Genomic DNA, 26,873 nt, shown 5'->3' on the forward strand with positions numbered 1-26,873 from the left:
TCCCTCATGCTGTTTAAGACAAAGGTGAGCAGAGAAATTTTTTTTTTATTTTCTTCTTGAAACACATAGTAATATGCAGCAAATTGATTGCCTTTTTTTTGGGGGGGGATGGATTTTTGAGACCTTCACATAGCTCTCCACCTATGGAAAAATAGAGTATTACCCTTCCTTCTATTCCTCCCTTCTTTCTTTTCTTCTTCTCTCCCTTTCTCCCTTACTTCTATCCTTCTTTCTCTCCTTCCTCCTTTTCTCCCTTCCTTTCTTCTCTCCTTTCCTCCTTTCACTTCTTCCTCCCTCCCTCTCTTTCTTCATTCCTCCCTTTCTCCCTTCCTTTCTTCTTTCTCTTTCTCTCTTCTTTCCTCCCTTCCTCCCTTTTTTCTACCCTCCCTATCTCCTTTCCTTCTTCCCTTCCTCCCAAGTCTTAATCCTCTAAATTCATGATCATGGGATCCAAAGTCAGAGAATCTAGGGGTCCTAGTTCTAATGTCAGTTCAGCTACCAATTTAATAAGTGACCCTAGAAAACACATCCCTTTAACTCTTCCTTCTCTACGTCACAGTGGCCATGTACCCATATCTCTAATGACTACCCCCAAAGTAAAGCCAAAAAGCCAGTGAAGCCAAATACTTGAACATTACCATCCCCTTCTCTGGTTTATTCGCTTCTTCACTAAATTGTCAAAAGGCATAATATCACATGTCTATTTGGAGGGGGAAAGTTCCCAGAAGCCTTCATGAATTAATTTATTTCTGAGTGTGTTTTAAGAGTGGTTTCTCTACCTTCTTCCTAGCTCAGCTCCTAGTATATAAATACTTTGAGGAAGTATTACCCCAACCCAGTCCATACCTGTCTTTTGTCCCATATCTGAGATCTGAGAGCAATCTTTCATTTACTGACAAAGTAGTAGCCTACTTCTCCTAGCCACAAGTCTTTTTTTTTCTGCCTTTTGGAGGGCAATTGGGGATAAGTAACTTGCCCAAGGTTATGGGGCTAGTTTTGTGTGTGGGTGTGTGTGTGGGTGTGTGTGAGTGAGTGTTAAGTGTCTGAGGCTGGAACTGAACTCGGGTCCTCCTGACTCTGGGGCCGGCACTTTACTCACTGCACCACCTAGCTGCTCCAACCACAAGTCTTAGAGAAGAATTAGGACTGTTTTATACATAGGCTGATACATGGTCTATAAATACTCAGTACTGCCCCTCCTGACATGGAGTCAAGAAGACCTGAGTTCAGATTCAGCCTCAAATTGCTGATCCTGGGCAAGTCGTTTATTCTTTCTCATCTTCAGTTTTCTATCTATAAAATGAGAATAATAATAGCAGTTGTAGTGCCTCACAAGGTTGTTGTGTGTACCCAGCAAGTTAACATATGTAAAGCTCTTTGCAAACCCTAAAGCACTATATAGATTCTGGTTATTATTACTACTGTAATCAGAAATTTTGCACCTCCAAATCACTTGCCCTTATACCCACTACACTGGTGAACTGATCTCCTTGCTGTTAGTTGGAATACATATTTTTTGTGAACACAGATTAATTTATTATTAATTAATTATTAATCTGTTGCTGCCACCCCAAGTTATAGTAGTCATTCCATGTAAAAAAGTTCATTATTTTTAAATTATAACATCCTTTAAGATGGAGGATGATGAACTGAATTGGTGTGTATTGGTGGGGATGGAGTTAGGGGTGGGTATGAGAGTACAATGGAGGCAGAAGAAGAACATGAAGCAATCCCTCCTTGTACACTATATCCAGTTCCCCTTGTTTCCTTGGAACTTCATGCCTTCTTTCCAATAGCTAGTGCCTGTATCCTGGCTGGCATAACTCTCAGGATTATTCTGCTCAGTCTAAAGATTCTTGCTAAGGCAGAGCTGTTGTCCCCAAAGTTCTCCTGTCTGTTCACACATCTAGTCCAATCTTCTGTCCAATTCTCTCCAATTCTGTCAGACTCTTCCAACCCAGCTCTCATCCATTTCCCCAAGGAAACCAGAAGTAAAAATTAAATCTTATCTCTAAGGTTCCTCTAACAATAGCATCCTGTAGCTGTATGGTTCTGTACAGAAGATAAACAAAGGGAAATTTTTTCCCCCAAAGATCTTTTCCCCTTAGATTTAATGGAAAGCATTAGCAGCATGAATGTGTTTTGTTCAGTATAGGAACTACAAAATCTAAATTTCTTTCCCTTTCTACTTTCTCCTTCCAGAAAATTTATACACAAGCACCCCTAACGATTATAACCATGGAAATCAATGGGATGAACTGGCCCACAAAATGGAAGAGGGTGGCAGAATGAATTAGAAAACAGAATCACTTGAAATACACTGGAAACAAAGATTCACACAAAGTTAAAATGAAGGGCTAAGATAGATTCTATTATGACAAGATAATTAAAAAAACCCAGAAGTGTCCATCATGATCTCAGACAAGGCAAAAATAAAAACAGACATGACTAAAAGATATGAACAGATGAACATCTTTCTCCTTTCCTAATTACTTGTGGATATCATTCAGTCAAAAAGCATTTATTAAGCAACTACTATATGTAAGACGCTGCCAAAAAATGAAGAAATCCCTATTTTCAATAAGCTTGCATTCCAAGTGTTGAAGGAACTTTTATAAATGAACCTTGCTAACTAGAAGAAAATCTTTAGAACAAACACAATACCTCCCTACTCTTTACCTCCCTCCCCCACTAGAAGAGAGTCTAGCCCCCCTTCTCCTTAGGAACTTGAATAAGGAAAGAAATAGGTGTTTTCTCACTACATATTCACTCCCATCTATTCTCTACAGATCAGAAACGGGCGAGTTCGAAGTTGGAATAAGCCTTCCTGTCTGTTGAGACTCATAATTTTGATGTGATTGTGGGAATTGTCTTTAGAAGTTGGAGAACTACCAACTCAGCCCCACCATTTTCCTAAATTTAGAGGACTTGCTAAAACAAAACCAGGCAAAATCCCACATTCTTTTTCTTGAGCAGGAGATGTAAGTACCAGAGAGGCCCCAGCATCAGGACACACTGTATAAGACTAGAGAGAAAAGGAAGAGAGACTATATATTGGCAGTTCAACAAAGAGATGAAATGCTACAGTGGAAATAACACTGAAACCAGAGTCGTAAGACCTGGCTTCCAGTTCTGGTTTTGTTTCTTCCTTATGGGAGCTTGGACACATCATTTAATGCCTTAGGACCTCAGTTTCTGCAGTTGTAAATTGTAAGGTTCGGTTTAAATGATTCCCACAGTCCCTGCAAGCTCCAGAACTTTACCTGTTGTGCCTGCTGCAAAGTATTTTACTTGGATGGGATTTCTGGGCACAGTGAGTATGACCTCAGCAGGTGTAATAGTATAGTGTAAACAGCAATGGATCCACAGACATTTAATTTACTGGGACCTCAGTTTCCCCATCTGTAAAATGAAGACATTGGAACATATTATGGTTCCTACCAGTTTTCAGTCCTATGATTCTGGAAGTGTCCTTCCATTCCCAGACAAAGAGAAGAAAGATACTCAGATTATTGTATGAACTTACAGAGAGGGGAAATGAGGGGAAAGGGGATAGAGACAGTACAGGGAAAGAGACGGGAGACAGGCAGGCAGCCGGGGGTGGGAATTGTCTTTTACTGATGCACTGAGGACAATTGAGAACTGATATTATGGGGAGGGCTGCGGGAAGCACTTTACAGCAGCTACACTGAAACTAGACAACCTTTCAATCCATTTATCAAAGTGTCTACAGTTCCCGTTTCAAGGCAGATGAAGCAATAATAAATTTGTGAAGAAAGTTAATCTGTGTCCAAAGCATTTTAGTAAATTAAAAAGAGGGGGGCAGACGGGGGATATATTGGTTCTTGCCAACTCTGATTTGACTTACTGTCTCCTTAATAAGTTCTCCCTGGTCTTGTATTTTTGGATAGAATAATCAGTCGGTTAATCATTTTCCGGAAGCTAAAGAATGCTCTCTAGCTAATGCAGTTCTCGATTCTTCCAAGACTTTAATCATTTTAAAAATGTACTGAATCCCTTTCCCCACTTTCCATAAGCCCATTTCCTAGCCCTCTCCTTAGATTGCCCCCTTGCAATTCATGATTCGCTTAGAAAGACTATGTTAGACTCATAGAATCATATATTAAGAGTTGAAATGAACCTTAGAGGTCATCTGATCCAACTGCTTCCATTTTACATGTAAGGAAATTGAGACCCAGAGAGGTTAAATGACTTGCCTAGGGTCACACAGGTAATAAGTTCACATGTTTCTTCTTTTGGGGGAAAAACATCCTGTTTCTGGGGCACTCCAAGAGTTTTTCCGCTCCTCTCTCCACAAAACACCCTTGCCATGAAGGGTGAGCCACTAAAACTTAGCAGGCAATTGTTCAGAAATAGTCTCCTGGACAAAACAGATAGAATTTGTTATTTTTATTTAAGCATCAGTTAAAAGTAGCTGCCGTGGTCTTTCTCAAGGCTGGTGCTCTTCACTGGCCCAGTGTTGTGGAATCCAGCTGAGATAAACATGCTATTGGTGGCCCTCCCAAAGGCCCTGCTATAATTATGAAGGGACAGAAAATGAAGCCTGTAGCCCTGAACTTTCTTCCCCACCGCATCGGTAACCCCGTGACAGCTGTCCGTTTGTCAGACGAGTAGGTATTTATGAAATCAATAGACAGCCTGCAGATTGATGGTGGCGGTATTGTTATCCAGAGAAAAATAGCTCAATGGAAAATAAAATTAATAAAACTTACAAGCAGATTGTCATAAGGAACAGATGAATTTCTTACAATTTCCTTTTTGGCTGGACTTGGGGAAAGTGATGCTGGGCTGTAGGAGTGTAAATTAGGCTCATTAGCTATGAATAGGGCAAGGCATCTTGCTCAGCTGGGGGGATTTGATTCCAAAGGTGATCTTCCACAAGAAAATATTTAGCAAAAACCCAGTGTGTACTTTGTTGGGTCCTGACTTCCCAGTGAAGCTCAGAATTCTGTCTGTGTTAGCAACTTGAATTCAGCCTTCGTATAAGGTCACTCTCCTTTCCCTGAGCAATGCCACCCCAACTCCCCCCCCCCCGCCCCATGTCTATACCTTAGCCCTTCATCCAGAGCTACTTAGCCCAAACAACATCTGCGCCATGGTGTTGCTGGCCCCACAATGGCAGATGGCAGCTTTTCCTTCATTGCCTGCCTCAGATTGAGAGTTCAAGTGTTTATTCTGAAGTATCCCCTGTTACCTGCTCCTCACATCCCCTGTCCTCTCTCACCAGTTTAATGATCTGCTTTTTAGCCATTTGGGTGCCTCAAGGCCCTCTTCGTAGTGGAGGAGATAGCAGGAACAAATAGAGGAGGCTGTGGAGGGGTGTTATTTATCAGGTTGGTTGAGGAGGTCAGACTCTCTTTGACTGGGGCTGAAAAGGGGTTTGTCTCCCAACAGTCCAGTCCCGTCTGTGAGTGTCTGAACGAAAACAATTGTGGCTGCTGGGAGCCCTGGGTGTAGACTGGATGACTGGGAGAAATTGAATTAGTTCGATGACAAGAACTTAGTCCCCCTTTCTCCTTGGGCCTGATGGAAAACAGTGGAGTGCCCTCTGTGACACTTTCTGACCCCAATGTCATCATGGGTTTTTGTTCAGGGGCCAACTCCAGGCTGGAGCCCTACTCATTGAATCAACCCAGCCTGGGGGAGGCTGGGGTGGAACTCATTGTAAGTCCAAATTGACTTAAACAGTTGCAGAAAAAAAAAAAGAAAATGGATTTGAGATGGTGAGCCCCCTATTAGGGTACCCTAGAAATCACAATGACCTATGACTACCACCCAAAAACCAAAACCGAATCCCCAACATGAGCAGTGCCTGGTACAGTGAACAGATCTAAAAGCGGTTCCTTCCAGTGAGCATCAGAGAGAATGACTTGGACATCTGAAGCATCTAAGCACCTCTTTAGGTATGGGAGAAAGTCGTTTGTTTTTTTTTTATTTTTCAACCCACCTTTCCTCTTTTTCTTCCATGACTTTTTGGCTACTATTGTTATTTAAAAGAGTAAAAATAACAAGTTTTCAGTGAAGATTGATCACTGTCATTTGAGTGGCAGGAACTCCTTCCAGGCATATCTTGATAGAGTTTTGCCTTTTTTACAGACATCTTTCAAAAATCAGTGAATTTTAATTGGGAGTTCAGAAGTGACTATGTTTACTTCCGTCACAGAGTAGATTTTCACCCTGATGCTTTAGTAACCTATCTTTATTGAAGAAGCTATCGTGGTTAGGACATGGCACAGATGTCTGGTAGGGTCACCGTCTTTATGGAGTTTACATGTAAAATCTGATAGGTCTGTCCTGAGTGAAAGGGGAAAAATTAGAAGAGTCTGAAGGAGAAGACTTTGATTCTATCCCAGGTTCAACAAGTCACTTAATCTACATAATGCTCATTGGGGAAAAAAGGCATGAGAAACAGCATGACATTATGGCTAGTGGGCTGATCTGAGAGTCAGGAAGACCTGGATTTAAGCCCTGCCTTTGGTATATATATTGGTTATATAATTATGGGTAAGTCAATTAAACCCTCAGTGCCTCTGCCAACTCTTTGAAATTGTGAGTTTGAAACACAGTACCAATCTGCATCAGCAAAGGGATTTTCCATACCAAGAGTTCCCCACATCACAGAACTCAGAGGTCATAGATGCTGACTTCCTCTTAAAAACTAGAAAAACAAATTAGCTAGAATAATAACATCTGTCCAAGGATCAAAATAAGGTAACAAAATCACTTTAGAAAATGTAGAGCATTGTACAAATCTAAAATCTTACTATGATTATTGAATCCTTTTAATTCTCCGTTGAAATCTAAAGCAGGTCTTAGGAGAGGTAGTATGGTATAGAGTCTGGAGATCTGAGGTTGGAATGCTGCTTCAGATACTAATTAACTGTGTGGACTTACACGGAGCAATACACCTCTCTAGGCCTTAGTTTCTTCTTTTCTAAAATGAGAGGACTGAATCAGTTGATTTTTTTTAATTTAATCACTTCATTTATTAAAATATTTATTTTTTAATTTTCATAATCTTTAAATAATCTTCTCCTCCCTCCTCTCTCCCTTTTCCCTCCCCTCCCCAAGGTCGCATGCATTCTGACATGGGCTCTACACATACGTTCTTTTTAAACACATTTTCACATTAATCACGTTGCATAGAAGAATTATAACAAATGGGAGGAACCATGAGAAAAAAAATAAAACAAAAAAGAAAATAGTCTGCTTCGTTCTACATTCCGACTCTATAGCTCTTTCTCTGGATGTGCCTGGCATTTTCCATCATGTTAGACCAGTTGATTTCTAAGGCCTTCTCTGGTCCAGATTTGATTCCATACATGACTGTATTTTTGACTAAAAATGTTTCCTATTTGTATTCAGTTCCCACCAATACCACCCCCCCATTATTTTTCATTTTACTTAAAATTTTGTATTTACTCAGCTACCTACATGTTGTGTCCACCCAAACTCTTGCCCCAGGAGAATGGAAGCTCCTTGAGGGCAGTGACTGATTTCACATTTATCTTTGTATTCTGCATGCCTAATACAGTGCCAGCTACGTAGGAAGCCCTTGGTGGGTGCTTCCCAGAGCTGAACTGAAATAATTTCACAGGCTTGGTTCTTTCAGAAAGTTTTGTGTTATTCTTAGAAAAGGTAACTAAGAGATCATGGGCATGCTCATAGATAGAGGGTAATGGTCCAAGGGCACTCGGAGCTTGGTGGAAGTCAAGCTGCTAGACTAGCCATCCATTATCCTCCTGAATGGGAAAGCTCTTAGCTGTGTTTAGCGCCAGCTCAGATGCCATCACAACCTCTACTTGGGTCAGGTTTGCTGAAATGCTATTTGAATTCATCATTCTTGTCAATAAGAAAGTCAAGAGTGAGGGATTGGAACGGGGGGAGAGGGAATGTGATTGGGGGAGGCATCTTGATGTATTTTTTCACATCTTTGTTCTGTTCCTTGACAATTCCCCGCTCAGAAGTGTCTGCTGCACATTGCCCCCGCCCCGCCCTGAACTACACGGTAACTGCCATGGGCTGCCTGTATTGAGGTGGTTCTTCACCAGCAGCCACCAGAGACTAAGAGTATCCAGCAGGTCGATTGTCTTTGGCAGCTGCTGTGTTCTAGTTCCAAGTGACAAAGGAAAAGTGGTGAGATTAGTAAAAGACACGGGAGGCGGGGATGAGGAGTGCTAAAGGCTGTCAGGGCAGCAAGGGCCCCACACTGGGAGGTGGAATAAACACGGAATTGGGTGCCTGGTATAACAAATAGTTCAGCAGCTCGTGGCCTGGAGGTGGGGACCACCCACACTGTGTGACCAGGGAAGGCAAAGCTATGCTCTCTGCCTGGTAACCATTCCAACAAATGCTGTAACTTACAGAACAATGTGGATGTTGGGTCGCTGAACCAGAGACTAAACAATCTGGAAAATACTTTTGACTGAGGCTAAAGACGCCATGCGTTTTGTTATCTTAATGTGATGCAGATAAAGCAGGGGTCTTGGTGATTGACGGGATGCTTTTTTCCCCTTGTTTAGAGATCTGAGCGAGAACCAGATTCAGGGAATCCCGAGGAAGGCTTTCCGAGGCATCACTGATGTGAAGAACCTGTAAGTGATGTTCAAATTATTTGTTCTGACGTACGTCCTTTTCTTCTGTGGGTATGAGAAGGTCATTGAAAACTCAGGGTGCTGGGGGCAGGGTATGGAGAGGGGGGAGGAGTTGTATTTGTATCTATCTCCTTGCATTTGTTCAACATCTAGTAAAGTATTTGCTGTGTGCCAGATACTGTACAAGGTGCTGGTAATGCAAAGGTGAAAAATAACACAGTCCTTCCTCTCAGTGGACTTATAATGCGGGAGCCAGCGTGGACAGGAGTCTTTTACACTCAAGGCCCCATGAAAATAGATTCAGGGCTTTTTGTCCAGTGTTCTCCAAAGGCTCTACCTCAAATTCCACAGCAGATGTAGCGGGTCTGTTATTTTATTTCTTTTTTTGGAGGGGGGGGCATTATTCACCTCTTTCCTCATAACACGGAGAACATGTCCCAGGACCTTGAAAGCACTACTTGCCGTTCTACAGGAGGGGAGGCAGCATTCTTGATCAAATCAGTTGCAGTGGCCCAGAATCGAGAATCACATGACTATCTTTGTTAAGGGAGTCTTCTCCAGCCTGACTCTTTTATCATCTCTCCACCATTTATTTCATACTTCTCAGGGTGATATTGCAAGTGTCTCAACTTGTCGAGTTGACTGCAGACACCTTCTGAGTTTTTTTGCGTTGTCTGCCCAAGCAACTGTTTTCCATATGTGTAGATTACATATGTCAGGTTTGGAGATGAGCACCGAGACATGGTCTGGTTTCCATATACAAACATGCCTGCCAGTTGGCATCCCCACCATTCAGGGGCAGAACACTCCACTTCCAGGGATGAGTTTTTTATGACTCCCAACTGTTACTTTCCCTATAATTAATGTACAGATTTTCAGTTTAAAGAGATCCATGAGGGAAGTAAGTGATGACTTCCAGATTCATTTTATCAGACCCTACATTGCTGAGAAAGATATTGCTAAAGGTTTTGAGCAAAGTTGGTATTTTACATATGAGCTAAGATGGAAAAATGAGAGTAGGAGATGTACCAAGGTGGAAAATAGAGATGTCTGCAGGTTCTTGGAAACAGTCAATCCATATGGACTGTCGGAACAGACAGTAAGTAGCTGTGTAATCCTGTGCAAGGCACTTACTGCTGTTGGCCTCAGTTTCCTCATTTGTAAAATGGGGACAATAACGTCACCTTATTCCTAGAGTTGTTGTGAGGATCAAATAAGATAATAATTAGCACAGTGTCTGGCACATAGTAAGTACTAGATAAATGTTAGTTATTACTATGATTATTATTATTTGAAGAGAACCAAGATTGGGCCACAGAAGGGCCAAAAGAGAGGTTTGCAGCCAGAGAGATGTAGGTCAGACATAAGAAAAAACTTCTTTGTTATAGCAGTTGCTTTCTTTTTAAGAAAACCCAGTGTAGGAAAATATAAACTTACAAGTTAGAGAAATTTGAAACAACGGTTATCTAAATAGTGCTTTAAGGTTTACCAAAAAAAAGTTTCACAGAGCACTTTACATTTCTTAACACATATGATTCTCAAAACAACCCTATCATGGAGGTTCTGTTATTATCCTCATTTTACGAAAAAGGAAACTGAGACATAGAGAAGTCCAATGACTTGGCTAGGTTCACACAGCTAGGGAGTGTCTAGGGCAGGATTTGAACTCGGGGCTTTTTGACTCCAAGTCCTGTGCTCAAAATACTATACCACCTAGCTTCTAATAATCCCCTGTCTTTGTATGTAATACTTTTAAAATTTTGAGGTTTTATGACATCTTGTTCTTCAGGGTTTCCAGGGACTAGTGAGTGTCCACAGCAACAAAATAAGTCCATAAACTAAAGTATTTTTATGAAAGTCATAGACTTTTCATATTAGAAAGGATCTCAAAGATCATTTAGTCTAACCTCTCATATAATAGGTGAAGAAAATAAAGCCCAAGGAGGGGGCATTACTCCCCTAAGATCTGAGATCTATCTACTTAATTTCAATGCTAGACTTAATTAATATTATTTAATTCCATACAAATCAACAAGCAAAAATTGTGTACTGCAACCCTTTCTAAGTGATGCCCTAGAACTAATCATTTCAGTTTAAGTATTTAGCAAACTGATAACAATCCATCAATCATCCTCTGTCTTGCTAAGCCTATATAACATTTCTAGTATCTCAGAAGTCACTCCAAGGCAGCAGGAGCCAAGGTGTCAGAGACAGTATATCCTAGTACAAAGTTTACTGCGAGAACTAACCCTACATCCATTCCACTCTGTGGCCTCAGATTTTTCCCTCTTCTTCAGAGAGAAGAACCAGGAAATGTCCTCTCACTTGGTTACACTTGGGGGATGGAGAGAAAATCCATTACTAACCAACTAATCAAATTAAAAGAGGGCTACACTTTTGATCAATTTGCCAATAAATACTTATTGGATGGTACCTAGTACATGCTGAAGCTATTTGCTGAGTCCTTTGGGAGTGAGATATATGCAACCTCGGCCCAAAAGGGCCTTAGCAATCTGTACATATAAAAAGATAGGTAATAGCATAAAGCAGTGTAATGAGGTGTCATTTCTGAGGTGCAGCTACTTAGTAATGTAAGAATTTAGATGCGAAAAACATCAGTTTGGGTTGAGGCAGTCAAAGGAAGATTCATGGAAAGGGTAGGACTTGAGCACCCCTTTTAAAAATAGGTACAATTCAGAGAAAACAAGATGAAAAGTGAGGGCATGGATGAATGGATGGATGGATGGATGGATGGATAGAAAGATATAGATATACACATATACATATATGCATATATGTATACATATATGTAGTGTGCATGTACATGTGTATATATGTACATATACACATATATAGTGGAAATGTGTAAGTTTTGGGGAAAGCAAGCAAACCAATTTGACTGCAGTGTAGAGGTCATGTTGGAGAACAAAGTTGCAAATGTAATTTGGAATCGGATTGTGGAAAGTTTAAAATGTTAAGCCAAAGAGTTTGTATTTTATATCCCTAGCACCGGGGAGCTATTGAAGGTTTTTGAGCAGGAGGGTATGAAATGATGGAATTGTATTTGAGAAGATTAATCTGGCTGAATTGTGTAGGATGGATTTGAAGGGTAAAGAATAGAATTGAAGTCGATTACAGCAGCGCAGGCAGAAAGTAACAAAGGATAGTGGCCTAGGGGATGGAAAGGATGGGATGGATGTTAGAGATTTTAAAAAAGAATCAGCAAGACTTAATGATTAGCTGAATATGAGAACTAGGAAGAGCAAGGGAATAGAAAGAGAAATCTCAGGTTCTTAGCCTGAGTAACAGGAAGAATGATAATACCACTCACTAAAGTGAAGAAGTCCAAAGAAGCCAGTCTAGGGGGAAGACACAGATTTGATTTTAAACATACTAAGTTTGAAGTGACAGCAGGACTTACAGGTAATAAATTATGATGCAGTGAAAAGGCAAATCCAAATGATATCAACAAAGAATTAGGGCCGCATAGAAGAAGGCACCAAGGTAATGGATTTAGATTCAGAGGACCAGCCCCTGCCATTTATAACCTAGAAGACCTTAGGCAAATCACTTCTGCTCTCTGTGCCTTAGTTATCAAATCTGCAAAATGAGGGGTTTAGATTAGATGACCTCTGAAGACTCAATCTCTGATCCTATGATCTTGGAAAGACACTGAACCAAGAAGGAGGAGACATGTGTCCTAATGCTTTCTCTAACAGTTTTCATGTATCATTTCTTCATCTGCTAAAATAGAGACTAGATGCCCTGCCCCGGCCCACCCACCCACACAAACAAAACTATTACTCTATAATTATGAATGGAAATCGCCAGTAGGCAGTTGGAGATGCTGGACAGGAGCCTAGCAGAGATGTCAGAGCTGGAGATAAAAGGTTTGGGAGTTGTCTGCACAGAGGTCAGCATTGAAGCTACGAGAGCAAATAAGACCTTTGAGGGAAAGGCTATAGAAGGCATGTCTTGAATAGAGTATTGTAACTGATAGGGACTTGAGATAGTCCAATACTCCAGTAAGCAAAACAAAATCAGGACAGTGAAATTCCACATTCAAATATGTATTTTATGAACTATCCTTTTCACCGTTATCCTTCAAACTCTGTGGCTAATTGAGCACTATCTGCATTTCTTACATTTTTTTTTAAGTGGGAAGATCCTGTTAGCTCATCCTTGCAGCCATTGTCTTTCCCCAAGAGAAAGGTGCAATTGTCCCCATTTCATAGAGAGAAAACTAAGACCCAATCTGATTTAACAAATTAGCCAAGCTTTAACAGGAAAGGAAAGCCTAGAATTCCCAGCCCAGACTTCCCTCCTTCAACTCTGGTCTGCTGGGAGATTTAGGATTGTAATTGGCTTCCTCCATTGACCATTTCTATGAACCCAACTTGGCAAAGAAATTAACTTGATCAGCGATTAGTTAGAGGCAGGTAGTGGCACAGTGGAAAAACCACTGGGCTCAGAGTCACGAAAATCTGATTTCAAATCTAACCTTAGATACTTACTAACTGTGTGACCCCACACAAGTCACTTAAGCTCTGTTTGCCTCAGTTTTCTTAACTGCAAAATGGAGATAAGAATAGCACCTACCTTGCAAAGCTTAACTGAGACTGTATTTGTAAAAGCATTTACAACAGTGTCTGGCACATAGTAGTCACTATATAAATTTTCATTCCCTTCCATTTCCCCTTAAGAAAACAAGTGATATAGTAAGAGAGAAAGCAGACTGAAATGGGATAAGTTAGTGTGGGTATGAAATATCATTGAAAATCCCCCTATTTTTCCCAGGGCTAAGAGAAAGGATGTAATAGATGTTTGTATGCAGTGGGACCACGGTCAATGGTGTAACGGAGAAGCCGAAGAAACTTTGAGCATTGCCTCCTAGACACAGGAAGGAAGCCCCTAATTGCTTCCTGCTTCAAAAGAGAAGAGAGAGAAAATAATTAACACAGAATGCCACTCAGCAATTACTGAAGGACAGAGCTGTTTTGTGGACAGCACTGTTCCTTTCGCTGCCTGTTTAGAAAAAGGAGATGGGGCAAATTTAAGTAAAAACAGAGATAGACAGACAGAAAGACACACATACACATAGATGTACTCTATGTCTTGGTGAGATAATCAGCTCCCACTGGTTCAACCTCTGTGCAGACTACTATGAAGTCTGTATTCACTGTGGGTCTTACCTAGGCTATCCCCTGTGTGTTACCGCTCCTTAAATTCATTCATAGAATCTCTGGTGACACCTCCTGCAGGAAGTCCATTCTAATCCTCCCTAGTTGCTGTACCCTCCTTTCAGAAATAGATTGTTTTTAATAATTGAGAACTTTATTTTGTAGGCATTCTTCAAAGTTAAACAAAGGTCAAACAGTGTGAGGTAGTCCACTAATCTACATGTAATAACATTTCACTTGTTAAATCAAGGGTGAGGATGAGAACAAGGATGGTCATTAGGGATAAAGGGCCATATGCTTTGTACTTTAATGCTGAAGCATATGATTCCCCCCTCCCAAGATTGTAAGGCTCTCCAGGTCAGGAATTGTTTCATTTCTGTCTTCGTATCCCCGTTGTGTAGCTAGCACAATACCTGCAGCACATAGCCAGAGAAACCTTCCCAAGGAGAGAGATGAAGCATCTCTTGAATTTTGTAAGCATTTAGTAAGCGCCTCTTGTATTCAAGGCACTGTGCTAAGTGCTGGGAATGCAAAGGAGATATACAGACAAGGAAAAGCAAGAAGGAAAGATGGCTAGCCGCAATCCAGACAAAGACTAATAAGAAAAATATAAAGACTGACAAAGAAAATTTTAAAAAGCAAAACAAAACCGTCCATCTAGCCCTAGCTCTCCCAACAGTCATGTTTTTCAGTTTCCATTTACTCAGAGTGTGCAGGACAAGCATTCCAGAAGGGAAAATCAATAACCCCTGTCTTTGCCAGCTAGTAGAATTTGGAATTGACTGTTTGAAAACAAAGCTGGTCAGGCCGTCTTTGTGTTTTCTAGTTCGTCTGTGTTGCTTTGCTGCCCGTGCCGGCCCCTGTGCTTCCTGAGATTAATGGGAACTGTCTCTGCCCCACTGAGCATGATGTAATCTGTGTGCGTGTGTGTGTGTGTGTGTGTGTGTGTGTGTGTGTGTGTGTGTGCAGAGACATGTGCACGGAGATAAACCTGGACAAGCACCCTGTTACCAGCGCCACTCACCTTTAGCACTTTCTCCTGGAAAATCTCTGTAGTCATCCTGGTGAATTTAATTCCTGTTGTCAGGCCTTACTTAGCAAGCTTCTGGGATGGAGCAGAGGAGACATTACTGACAGTTGCATGGACAGTCCATCTCAAGAATGGTACCCTGGCTTATGGGATTGCTAGCCAGCCTTGAAGAAGTTGAATCTGACTGTAAGGTATAGGGGAAACTTGTTTGTATGAGTAAAGTCAGATTAATGTAATGCTTCTCAAGGAATCTCAAGCCTAGACAACCATCTCTCTGCTGCCTATAATAGAAGATGTAATGACCAGAAGAAATGCTTAAGGATTAGTCTGAGGCACAGTCTAACAAGTAGCAGCATGGAAATACAAGTTTCACAGGACACTTACTCAAGAGGTCCCTGAAATCTTAGACATGGAGCTACTCCAAGCTGAAAGGGAGCTCAGGGGTCATCTAAGCCATCATCCCAAACAAACTCCTCTCTCAGACCTCTGATGAAGGGAGAATTCATAACCTCCTGAGACAGTCCATTTGACTTCAGGAGGGCTCAAATTCTTCTTCCTTACACTCACAGAATCGTGGACTATTAAAGCTGGAGGGGACCTTAGAGCCAAAGTATGCTTCCCTGTAATTTCCATTTATTGTCCTCACTCTCCCATTTCAAGCCTTGCAGTATAAATATAATTCCTCTTTTATATAACAATACTTCGAGTATTTGGAAACGGTGATCATGTTCCCCCAATTTTTCTCTTCTTGACGTTAAAACATTCCTAGTTTCCCCAACCAATATTCCATTTATGTAACACTTTCAAGGTTATAAAGTGCTTTATATAAAACTTAAGTAAGAATTCTTCTGCCTGAGGTGAGAAGGAGGGGGGATCAGTTCCAATGGTAGCATATAGGATCGAGGAGATGGGTAAAGTGGCAACAAAGAGAAGAGTCCCACATTGGGATGAGAGAGGTGCTGAATCAGGTATAGATGATAGTCCAACCACAGATGCATTCATCCCATGAGACCTTTCCTTGTCTTCCCAGATGTTAGTGCTTCCCCTTTAAATTACCTTATCATTATTTTATATATTCTTAAGTGTGTGTGTGTTGCCTTCCATGACAATAAACCACCTGAGAGCAGGAACTGTTTCATTTTTGGTCTTTGTATTCCTAAGAACCTAATACAGTGCCTAGCACATAGTAGGCACTTACTAAATGCCTAATTTAATTAAATGCCTGACTAAAGAGAGATGAATAGACACCCAAACCAGCCCATCTTACCTCCACAGAGGTTGTACAGGTGGAGGTGAGCCCTGGGAAAGGAGTGTCAGCAATAAGGGGGATGAGACTGAGCAACAAAGCAGAATCACTTTGCATAGCAGAGGGAAGCTGAATGGAAAATCAGGTGAGGGAGCAGGGTTATTCTGTCCTGTGGAGGGCCATGAAAAACAGGGATGTTGTTTCATGCACTGGCACTGGGGATAAAAGCATGACCTTATGTGTGGATAGCCTTGAATAAAGCCTCTGTGCTTCTATCCTGGTTAGGGGTTCAGGCTTTGCATAGACACAGGGTGTCCCAAAAGTCTTAGTGCAGCTAATGCAATAAACTGTCTGTTATCTTGTTTGATCCCCATAACAATACTGTGAGATAGGCATATCTGCAGGTAGTATTATGCCTTCTTCATAGAGGAGGAAACTGAGGCATGGAGAGGTTACATGATTTACCCAAGGCCACAGGGCTACTAGGTGAAAAAGGTGACTGCTCTCCACTGATTGCAAGTCTTTCATTCTTTTTACCATCCCAAAGTGTATTACAGGTACAGTGTATTCTCCTTATTCTGTACAATACAGTGTTACACACATAGGAAGAACTCAGTAAATACTGATTGAGCTATTGAAGTCAACTTGATGGATTAAGAAGAGCAAAGAGTAGATAGACCATTACTACATTAGTCTAAATCAGGACTTAACTTTTTTTTGGTGTATTATGGACTCTGGTAATCTGGTGAAACCTATGGACTCTCTCTCAGAATAATGTTTTAAATAAGTAAAATAAAATACATAGAATTATAAAGGAAATTTATTATATTCGAGTATAGATATCTATAAACATGTTGTATATTTACACACAAATATACATGTATAGATATTCATCCATGCAATGTACACACATAAACAAGTTCACAGGTAAGAACAGGTTAAGAAGTAAGAAATCCTGGTCTAAATATAAGATCGAAACAAAAACGTGTTGCACCTCTACAATGAGATCTCTTTGAAAGTTAAAAAAAGATAGCAAAACAGCCCCCATTTTAGACCACATTTAGGTTTTCTTCAAGCTAGATTGTTTTGGGGAGTTGGGAGAGGACAGTATAGCACATGTTCAGATTAATGCACTAGCTTAAATCAGAGATATCAAACAATAGTCTTACATGTGGTTCATATTACTCCTGAGTATGGCCCAAATCTGACCAAAATGTAATTGGGAAATGTTTAACAAAATAAGTAAAAATACAATCAAACAGATTATTACATTCAATACTAAGTCTATATGTGGTCCATCAGGATCCTTCTCCATGGTTTAGTGGCCCTCCCATTTCTACTTGCGTTTGATACCATTGGCTTTACCCCTACCCTTTGGGAGTAGACTGTCCAGCCTAAGGACCAAGGGAGATTGATTATAATGCTATTCCTAAAGGGCTTTTCAGACCAGCGATCCTGTGTCGCTATGGGAATATCACTAAAGTTGGGAGCTGACAGCACAAGATGCTATCTTGGCAGGAAATAGGAAAACCAAGGCAATGATATGCAGCTCAGGAAAGCCATGCTGTTTTTGGGATCATAGTATGTAGTTTTCTTAGAAGAGTTATTGCACAAATCTTTTTTATTTGTGAACCAAAAAATGTTTAAATCTGTTGAAGGCACTTAGCCCTGCTGAGCACTAAATCCACCTAGTTAAAAAATTTGAGAACAAATATCCCAAAAAGGACCTAGTCTACCCTCTAATCCCCAAAGGAAAAGTCAGAGTCTTCCCCTCTTACATGATTTAAAGAGTACTTAATGGCTCTTCTTCTGAGACACTCACCTTTGGCCCAAGTGTCTTCCTGGGGAGTTTTAACACCAAAGAATAGCTAATGGGAGCATGAGCAGAGAAATGGGTATCAGCCTAGAAATAGCCTTTCAAAATACTAGTAACAATGACCTCAGGGCTTCTCACATCTCCCAGCTAAAACTACTCTTGGGCTCTGCCCATTTATAGAGGCCATTTGGGGTTACATTAAGCCGCTGCAGAAAGTTCACTACTGGCTGTTGGGCTCTTTTTTATGTCTGGAAAAGTGGTATTGATGACAGAGAAACTTGGCTGCCTTTATTTGGTGACTGTCATCTCAGGGGAGCAACTAGAGAGATTCCTGTCTCTTAAACTCATTTAACCGTTCTGTGCCGCAGTTTCCTCATCTGTAAAGTGGTGATAATAAAGAGCACCTGCCTCACAGGGTTGTTGTGACAAATGAGAGAATATTTGTAAAAGCTCTTCACGAACCTTCAGTGCTACATAAATGCTATGTTATTAAAATGATCATTATTAGTAAGTCAATAAACAAGTATTTTTTGATATTTTACTCTCCCCTTTGTATCCTTCTCCTTGTCCATGCCTTAGAGCTAGGTATTATTAGGTTAAACGATGCATTCACATTTTTTATTCAACACTTTTCCCCAATTACATGTAAAAACAATTTTAACATTTTTTTTTAAATTTTGAGTTCCAACTTCTCTCCCTCCATCCCATTTCAAGAACTTTACATTGTAGTTGAGGAGATGATACACATGCCCATGAACAAAATAACATACAATACAAAAAGGGAGGTGGTAGATGCCAAAAGAGTAGGTACTATGAGTGTTCAGAGAATGACCAGATCAGGTCAGACCAAAGGGCCTTGAGGTCATGCCAAGGGAGCATCAAATGAAGTAACTGGAGATTTTTGGTCTGAAAAGAGAAAATTCAGGGGAGGCATGATAACAGTGAAGTATTTCAGAATCACGGAATTTGTGAGCTGAAAGAACCTCAGGGTTTAGTCCAACCTGTGCAGGAAAGAACTCCCCACTCAAACAGACCCAACAAGTGGTCAAATGGACTCTGCATGGAGATGTCCAAGGACAAGAGGCCCCACCTCCCTCTCAAGGCAACCCGTTTCACTTTTTGACTTTAGCTCTAATTGTTAGGGAGGTTGTGGTTTTGGTTTTTCCTGATGCCAAGCTTAGATTGACCTCTTTGCAATTTTCCCCTGGTTCTTTTTGTGCCTGGTTCTTCCCTCTAGGGCCACATAGAATGAATCTAATCTCTCTTACATATTTTGAGATACTTAAAGTCGGCTATCTTGTCCCCTCTGGGTCCTTTCTTCTTCAGGCTAAATGTGTTAGTGCCTTCAACTGATTGGATGTCATGAAGAATATGAATTAGAACCTGTTCTATGTGACCATAAGGGCTGAGTGTAGAACAGTAAAGAGAACCTTTGGAGAGATAGATGGAGGCTTGAGCTAAGAAAAAACTTGGCAAGATTCAGAATTATCCAGAAATGGAATGGGATGGATGCATTGGGAGGTGATGGACTTCTCCTCACTAGAGGTCTATAAATGAAGGCTGGATGATCACATGGATAGAATGTGTTGGATGGGCTCCTCATCTAGGAATGCTAAGATGGCCTTTACAATCCCTTCTGACTGCCTTTCCCACTGCAACCGTACCTTTGGCCAGACTGTTCTCTGCACTCAGTGATTTTTTAGAAATGGTTGTTTCAAGTTCAAATGAACTACCTGCCATCGCAGGTGCCAACAGTCCAGTCCACCAGGGTCATTCCAGTGATCTCAATATTTTTGTATCCACCCTTTTCTCTCTAGTCACACCACAGCCAGGTCCTCATCACTTTTCTCTCCTCTGAAATATTGCAGCACTTCTCCTAATTGGTCTCAACTGCCTCAAGACTTTCCACTCTCCAGTCTTTCCTCTCTGCAGTTAGAACACACCAGGTGTGAAGGAGAGCACTGTGTGATAAACCTGGGGAAAGTGGACCAGGGCCGGATTGTGAAGAGTCTGAAATCCCAGAGAGAGAAGTCTGCATTTTATTCTGGAGGCAAGAGAGGGTCATTAAGCTCCTTGAGAAGAAGTGGCAGGCATCAGACCCATACTTTAGAAATAGCCATTTGACAACAGTGTGAAGGATAAAACGGAGAAGGGAAGCACTAGAGATAAAGAGAACAATTAAGAAACTGTTGCAATAATGCAGAGGAGAAGGATGAGGGCATGAACTAGAGTAGTTGTTGTGTAAATGGTGAGAATGGGAAGAACATGAGAGAATCTTGCAGAGGAAAGATTCGATGTGAGGGAAGTGGGGCAGCCAGGTGGCACAATGGATAGAGTGGTGGGCCTAGAATCAGGAAGACCTGGGTTCACCTCCTTCCTCAAACACTTACTAGCTGTATAACCCTAGGCAAGTCGCTTACCCCGTTTGCCTCAGTTTCTTCATCTGTAAAATGGGGATGCTAACAGCACCTACCTCCCAGGGTTGTTGTGGGGATCACATGAGATCCTATCTGCAAAGTACTTAGCATAGGGCCTGGCACGTAACATAGCAGGCAATATAAAAGTGTTAGCTGTTACTATTATTAATAAGAGTACTGAGGAGGGAGTCAGATGACCTAGCATCAGGTCTCAACTTTGCCCCCGATTCTCTTGGGTGACAAATGACTTCAGTTTCTCAGGGCCTCAAAAATGAGGAGGATGGGCTAGTTAATTGTTAATCTCTTTCAGCTAAATATTCTTTTTTCTTTCTTTTTTTTTGGAGGGGGTAAGAGTAGGGCAATTGGGGTTAAGTGCCTTGCCCAAGATCACACGGCTAGTTTTTTGTGTTAAGTGTCTGAGGCCAAATTTGAACTCAGGTCCTCCTGACTCCAGGACAGGTGCTCTATTCACTGAGCCACCTAGCTGTCACCAGCCAAATATTCTGTAAGTCTATAAAAGCAGATAACCTAGCAGGAAGGTTTTAAAGAAGAAATTTATTACTAATAATTATGATTCACATTTCTACAACTCTAAGTTTACAAAACATTTTCCTCCAAAGAATCCTATGGGGAAGACTGTGAAAACATTGTCCCAAAAGTCTTAGTGCAGTTTTTAAGCTAATAAAGTTTTAAGATTACACTAAAGTCTTTTTGGGACATCCTAACCCCATTTTACAGATGAGCTCAGATAGGCTTAACAAAATGAGGACAGAAGAATATTCAACATCAGACCAGGGGTAACTAGAGATGTAATTACAACAGCCTTCTGGGTCTACACAAGCTAGAATATTGTATAGAATAGAACACCTTCTTTTGGAAGGGGGGGGGAGGCAATTGGGGTTTAGTGACTGGCTCAGGGTCACACAGCTAGTAAGTGTCAGGTGCCTGAGGCTGAATTTGAATCTAGGTCCTCCTGACTCTGCGGTGCTTTATCCACTGTGCTACCTAACTACCCCAGGAGAACACCTTCTTGAATGGGTAGAAGGAAAGGTGGTATTTTTCTCAAGCTCTGAGATTTTTCTTGGGGAAGGGGGGTGGAACAGGTGGGTCTTTCTAGAGCTGAGCTCTTGTTTCAGTTATAGAAAGGCCTTTCTTCTCATTACCCTCCTTAATCTTACCTCATTCAGCCACAGAAATAACTGGTGGGAAAGGGGCATTTCTAATCTCCCTGTTGAGAAAAGTCAGGATGCCAACGCTCTCACTACAGTGGATGGTTTGGAAAGAGGAGGGGAGAGGAGATTGGTAGAGAGGGTCAGGAGCAGCCACTCTGAGCCTTCAGGTGCTTTGTGTGGGATGCTGCTACACTTTGTATGGCTTCAGAGTTGTATCAGAGCTGACAAATCCATATGTGTCTCTCCTGTGGTGTCAGCACCCAGCGCTCCATCTCTGCCAGAAACATTCAGCTTTTTAAAATAGACATATTAGAATGTGTCCATTTAAACCCACGGCTATTATTTGCTATTGTTAACATTTTTCTTTAAAGCTCTGCCTATTACTACAAGTGCATGAAGCCAAATTACATCTAAATGCCGATTATCACTTCTCAGGGGCTGAATGTGCTGAGCATCCTACCTACCCAAGCAAATAAATACCCAGTGTGAAAGGTTAACTTTACACAATACCCTGAAAGCCAGCAAATCCAAGCTCTTTAAACTCTTTTCCAGCCCAGTACTGACGCTCTTACTCCATTTCTCTGCAGCGCTAAGCAGAAGTAGCACCTTCCTTGGGCTTGTGGATGCCAGACTTTTTTCAGAGCTCTTACTGCCTGATTGGGGCTTTTTCATTATTTAATTCATGCATTCATCCAAGCAGTAGCCCCTATTATTTGCTTTTTTTTTTTTGGAGTGAGGAAGACAGGGCCATTGGGGTTAAGTGACTTTCCCAAGGTCACAGAGCTAGTATTAAGTGTCTGTGGTTACATTTCAACTCAGGTCCTCCTGACTCCGAGGCTAGTGCTCTATTCACTGTGCTGCCCCCCCCCCATCATTTTCTTTTGGACCTAAAATAACTATAGTGTGTTATATAACTAACTTAGAATGTTAGATCTGGAGAGAAGATCCAGATCCAGAAGATCCAGAAAGACCTGGAAAGAACTAAAAGAAAGATCCTCAGAAAAGCCAGAGCCCAGAGAGGAGTTCAATGCTGTGTGTCCTGACTCTGCTTCCAGCACCCTTTCTGTTATGCTGTGTAGTCTCCATGTTCTAATACACACACATACATATACATGTACAGTGCTCTCATGGCACTTTCTGGTCTTCTTATGTGTCTGTCATAATCCTATTTGTGCCATGTTTAGCTGTGAACATATCTTGTCATCCCAACTAGACTGTAAGTTGTTGGTGCAGGGACTAAGTATGATTTATCTTTTTATCATCCCCAGAACCTTTGAGAGTAAGAGGTACTTAATGTATAATGAATGCTCCTCCCAAAAAATAATGAATGCTTGGGTCCACATGATACTGCCAGAGAAGCATCATAGTATTTTAGAGGTGTAAAGGATCTTATTTTCTAGAAGAGTGAGCTGAGGCCCTAAGAGGGAAAATGACTTGCCCAAGTACACAAAACTAGGAAATAACAGAGCTCAGACTAAAGCTTAGGTCTGCCCATTATACTTTGTCTTGCAATAAATTCATCATGTTATATTATATATGCGGCATAGAGGATATACCTAATGTTCGATGTTTTAGTTGTATCTGACTCTTCATGACCCCATTTCGGTTGGGGTTGGGTTTTTTTGGCAGAGATACTGAGTCATTTGTTATTTCCTTCTCCAGCTCATTTTGCAGATGAGGAAACTGAGGCAAATAGGGTTAAGTGACTTGCCCAGGGTCACACAGCTATTAAATGTCTGAAGCCAGATTTAAACTGAGGAAGAGGAGTCTTCCTGACTCCATGTCTGGCACTCTATCCATTGTACCTCTTAGCTGCCCCAGTGGATACGGAGGCAACCATAAAAATAGGAAGGCCTAGGTCAAAGTGTCAAAGTATATACATCCTGGCTCCATGACCATGGACAGGTCAACTCTCTAAGAATTATATAGGATTTCAGAACAAGGGAGAATTTGAGCTCTCAAGGGAGCTCCTTGTCTAGGAGTTCCCCATCCCTATGGCATATACCAATGAAATCCAGGTCTGATCACTCTCCACCCCCTCTCTCTGCCTCTATCTCTACTTCGACTTCTCCATCTGTGTTTACACACACACACACACACACACACACACACACACACACACACACACACGATCTCTCTCTTTCCCTTTTTCTTCTCTCTTTCTCTCTATATGTATATATTATAGGTTATATATATATATATACATACACACATATATGACACGCAGAGGCAAATGTGAGGCAAACCACCCCAAAAAAAACTTATAGTCTATAAGTATCTGTTAACAGACATTTAAGTAGCCTATTGTCATCAGTAACATGATGTCTTAACCTAGGTAATGCAATGCTTTAACTCAGTTAAGTTTCACGTCTTTCCAGAACTTATGGAAAGAGTAACTCTAGGGAGAGGGTTTTTCTGGTTCATTTCTTTCACTAGCCATTGTACCCCATTGCCCTTGGGGCCCACCAAACTGAGTGTATATATATACATATATAAAATCACTAGATACTCTTTCTTTTCCAAGGTCTTTTCTCTGTTCTTTTCTAAAGTCTTACACACAGAGAGAAATACAGAAATTCTCTTTTTCTATTCATGCCCTGAAGCAAAGAAGATCCAACTGCATAGTTAAATTCCCTAGAGTTAAAATTATCTATTCATATAGATTATTTTCTCCACCTGTATGCTTGTACTTCGAGGGATCTCTGATCTTATTGGTAAGGCCACCACTTTCACCAGTGTAAATCATAACCAAGCCTCAGCTTCTCATCTGCTGGGATTCTTGGCTTTGTCTTTACATAAATCCTTTGCCAGAACCTCTACCCAGGGTGCTAGAGGTACCTTGCATGGCTACCATTATAGTACTCTGTATGTATACATACATAGTGGGCACGTAGGTGGTACAGTGAATAGAGTACTGGGCCTGGAAGCTCAAGTCCAGTTTTAGACACTTACTATGTGACCTTAATCCTTTTTGCCTTGGTTTCCTCATCTGTAAAATGAGATGGAGAAGAAATGGTAAAGTACTTCAGTATCTTGCCAAGAAAGCCCCAACTCAAATCACAAAGAGTTGGACATGCCTGAAAGCTGAACAACAACATACATACATAGGCTTGAAGCTACATGGGGAGAGGTAGAGTAGAAGAGAGGAAAGAACCACTGAATTTTGAATCAGATGACCAGGGTTTGAATCCTAGTTTGTTTGCTTTTTTTTTTTTAAGCAATCGGGGTTAAGTAACTTGCTCAAGGTTACACGGCCAGGTGTTTCTGGGTGCGGTGCTGAGTATCTGAGCCCAGATTTGATCCCCAAGTCATCCCAACACTGGAGCCGGTGCTCTTACTCACTGAGCCACCTGGCCACCCCTTAGCAATTGGGGTTAAGTAACTTGCTCAGGGTTACATGGCCAGGTGTTTCTGAGTGGGTGCTAAGTGTCTGAGCCTGGAGTCGATCCCAGGTCATCCCAACTCTGGAGCCGGTGCTCTTACTCGCTGTGCTACCTGGTCGCCCTTTGAATCCTAGTTTTGCCCACTTATTACCTGGATGTGTGATTCTGAACCAATCACTTTACTACTATGGCCATCAGTCTCTTCATCCTTATAATGAAGAGGTTGAACTGAATGATTATTCACACACACACATATGATCTCTCTCCCTTCTCCCTTTCTCTCTATATGTATATATTATATAGGTTATATATATTATATATACTATACAATACACATATACATACTATACACACACACAGATTAGCTGGATGTGTGATTCTGAAACAATCACTTCACCACTATGGCCATCAGTCTCTTCATCCTTGTAATGAAGAGGTGGAACTGAATGACCTAAAAGATCTCTTTTCATGCTAAATCTGTGATTCTGTGATCTTAAAAGAGCTGTATCTAATGACAACCTTTCTGTATCAAGTAGACCCTTGAATAGCAGGGTCAATTAAGGATATACTTAAACTACTCACAGATCTGCCCCCTGAAACACCCTTGAAAATCTCCCTGCCTCTTAAATCTCTCGGTGTCTTCATTTCACTGGATGAGGGAAATTAGCCAAGAGCTAGCTAAGGATAATCACTAAACACCTCTGAGCATTAGCTTCCTCTTCTAGAAAATGGGGGTAATGCCTCTGCCTTGTATTTCAGATTTGTTAGGAATGTGCTTTGCAAACTTTAAAATGCCATAGAAAGGTGAATTATTGTTATTATCATTGCTATTAAGAGGCGGGAACCAAGGAAACACTGTAAATGCCAGGAAGGAAGCTCACCTGTCGACAATTCAGGGGAGTGGGAATGTGCCATTCATATAAGGGCAGGTATCCCCCTGCTGAGCAGGCTTAGCTTGTTTTCAAAGAATGTTTCCTTTTCGTTGTGTTTAATTTGTGAAGCCGACAGCTCACTGTCGGCTGAGAATGCCAAGCATTGTGACTTAGCTGGAAGGAAATGGAATGGGGGAGGCCGCTGTTGGGAATTCTATGAGCAAAGCAAAAATAACAAAGTAGCTCTTTCTCTTCCCTAGAGAGGGTTGCAAGTGAGACTCAGTTGAGCTTGGGGTGGGGCTCCTGCTCTCCTTCCTGTTTGTTTCTTCGCAGCAGGGACCGCCATTGCCCACAGTTTCTGTTCATTCCGCTTGCACGATGCACCCAACTCTAGCTAATTGATCCATTGGCATCTGTATGTGGCCACTTTCATTCATATGTTGTGAGGAAGAGATAGAAACATAGGAGAACTGGTGTTGACCATTCAGATTTTTCAAGTCTGTTTCAGCTATAATGGCTTTATGTGTTGAGATCAATGCAAGTATAGGGCTGGGAAAGCAGGAGTGTGGGGAAAGGCTATCGTGAAAGTAGCATAAGACCATCATTTGGAATCAAACCACTGAACCACCTGATCTCATCCCTTTATCCTTGCCTGATTCTCATTATTTTAGCAGGGAACAAAGGAAGGGAAATTCTAAAACTATATGTATTATCCCTGTGTCTGTCTTTATATATATATATATATATATATATATATATATATATATATATATATATATAAGCAATCGGGGTTAAGTAACTTGCTTGAGGTTACACAGCCAGCTCTTTGTGTGTGGGTGCCGAGTATCTGAGGCCGGAACCGATCCCAGGTCTCCCATCGCTGGGGCCGGCGCTCTTACTCACTGTGCCACCTGGCCGCCCCTCCTGTGTGTCTATCTTGACAAAAGTCAAGTGGGCTGCTTTAAAAGGTAGTAGGTTCCCCTTTCTTAGAGTCTTCAAGCACAGCATTTGTTGGATATGTGGGGAATTATTTTGTATGAGGGTCGGACTTGAGGTCCATTCTAGTTCTCAGTTCCTGTGATTCTGTCTTAGACTGGGGACAGGTTCATCTAGTGTTCACATAAAACCCAAGTTCAATAAGA

General features: G+C 41.3%; 1 protein-coding gene across 1 annotated transcript in view; it reads left to right on the forward strand.

Annotated features, from left to right (window-relative positions):
• Nucleotides 1–26,873, forward strand: part of SLIT3 (slit guidance ligand 3) — an 818,102-nt gene that overhangs the window by 533,629 nt on the left and 257,600 nt on the right. Inside the window, exon 6 of the mRNA XM_069102723.1 lies at nucleotides 8,544–8,615. Coding sequence (XP_068958824.1) covers nucleotides 8,544–8,615 — 72 coding nt within the window. The remainder of the gene's footprint in view (nucleotides 1–8,543; nucleotides 8,616–26,873) is intronic.

This window comes from Petaurus breviceps, unplaced genomic scaffold (genome assembly GCF_028583685.1).
Source record: "Petaurus breviceps papuanus isolate PSGF00001 unplaced genomic scaffold, PetGlider_PUasm1.0 551, whole genome shotgun sequence".
Taxonomy (NCBI): domain Eukaryota; kingdom Metazoa; phylum Chordata; class Mammalia; order Diprotodontia; family Petauridae; genus Petaurus; species Petaurus breviceps.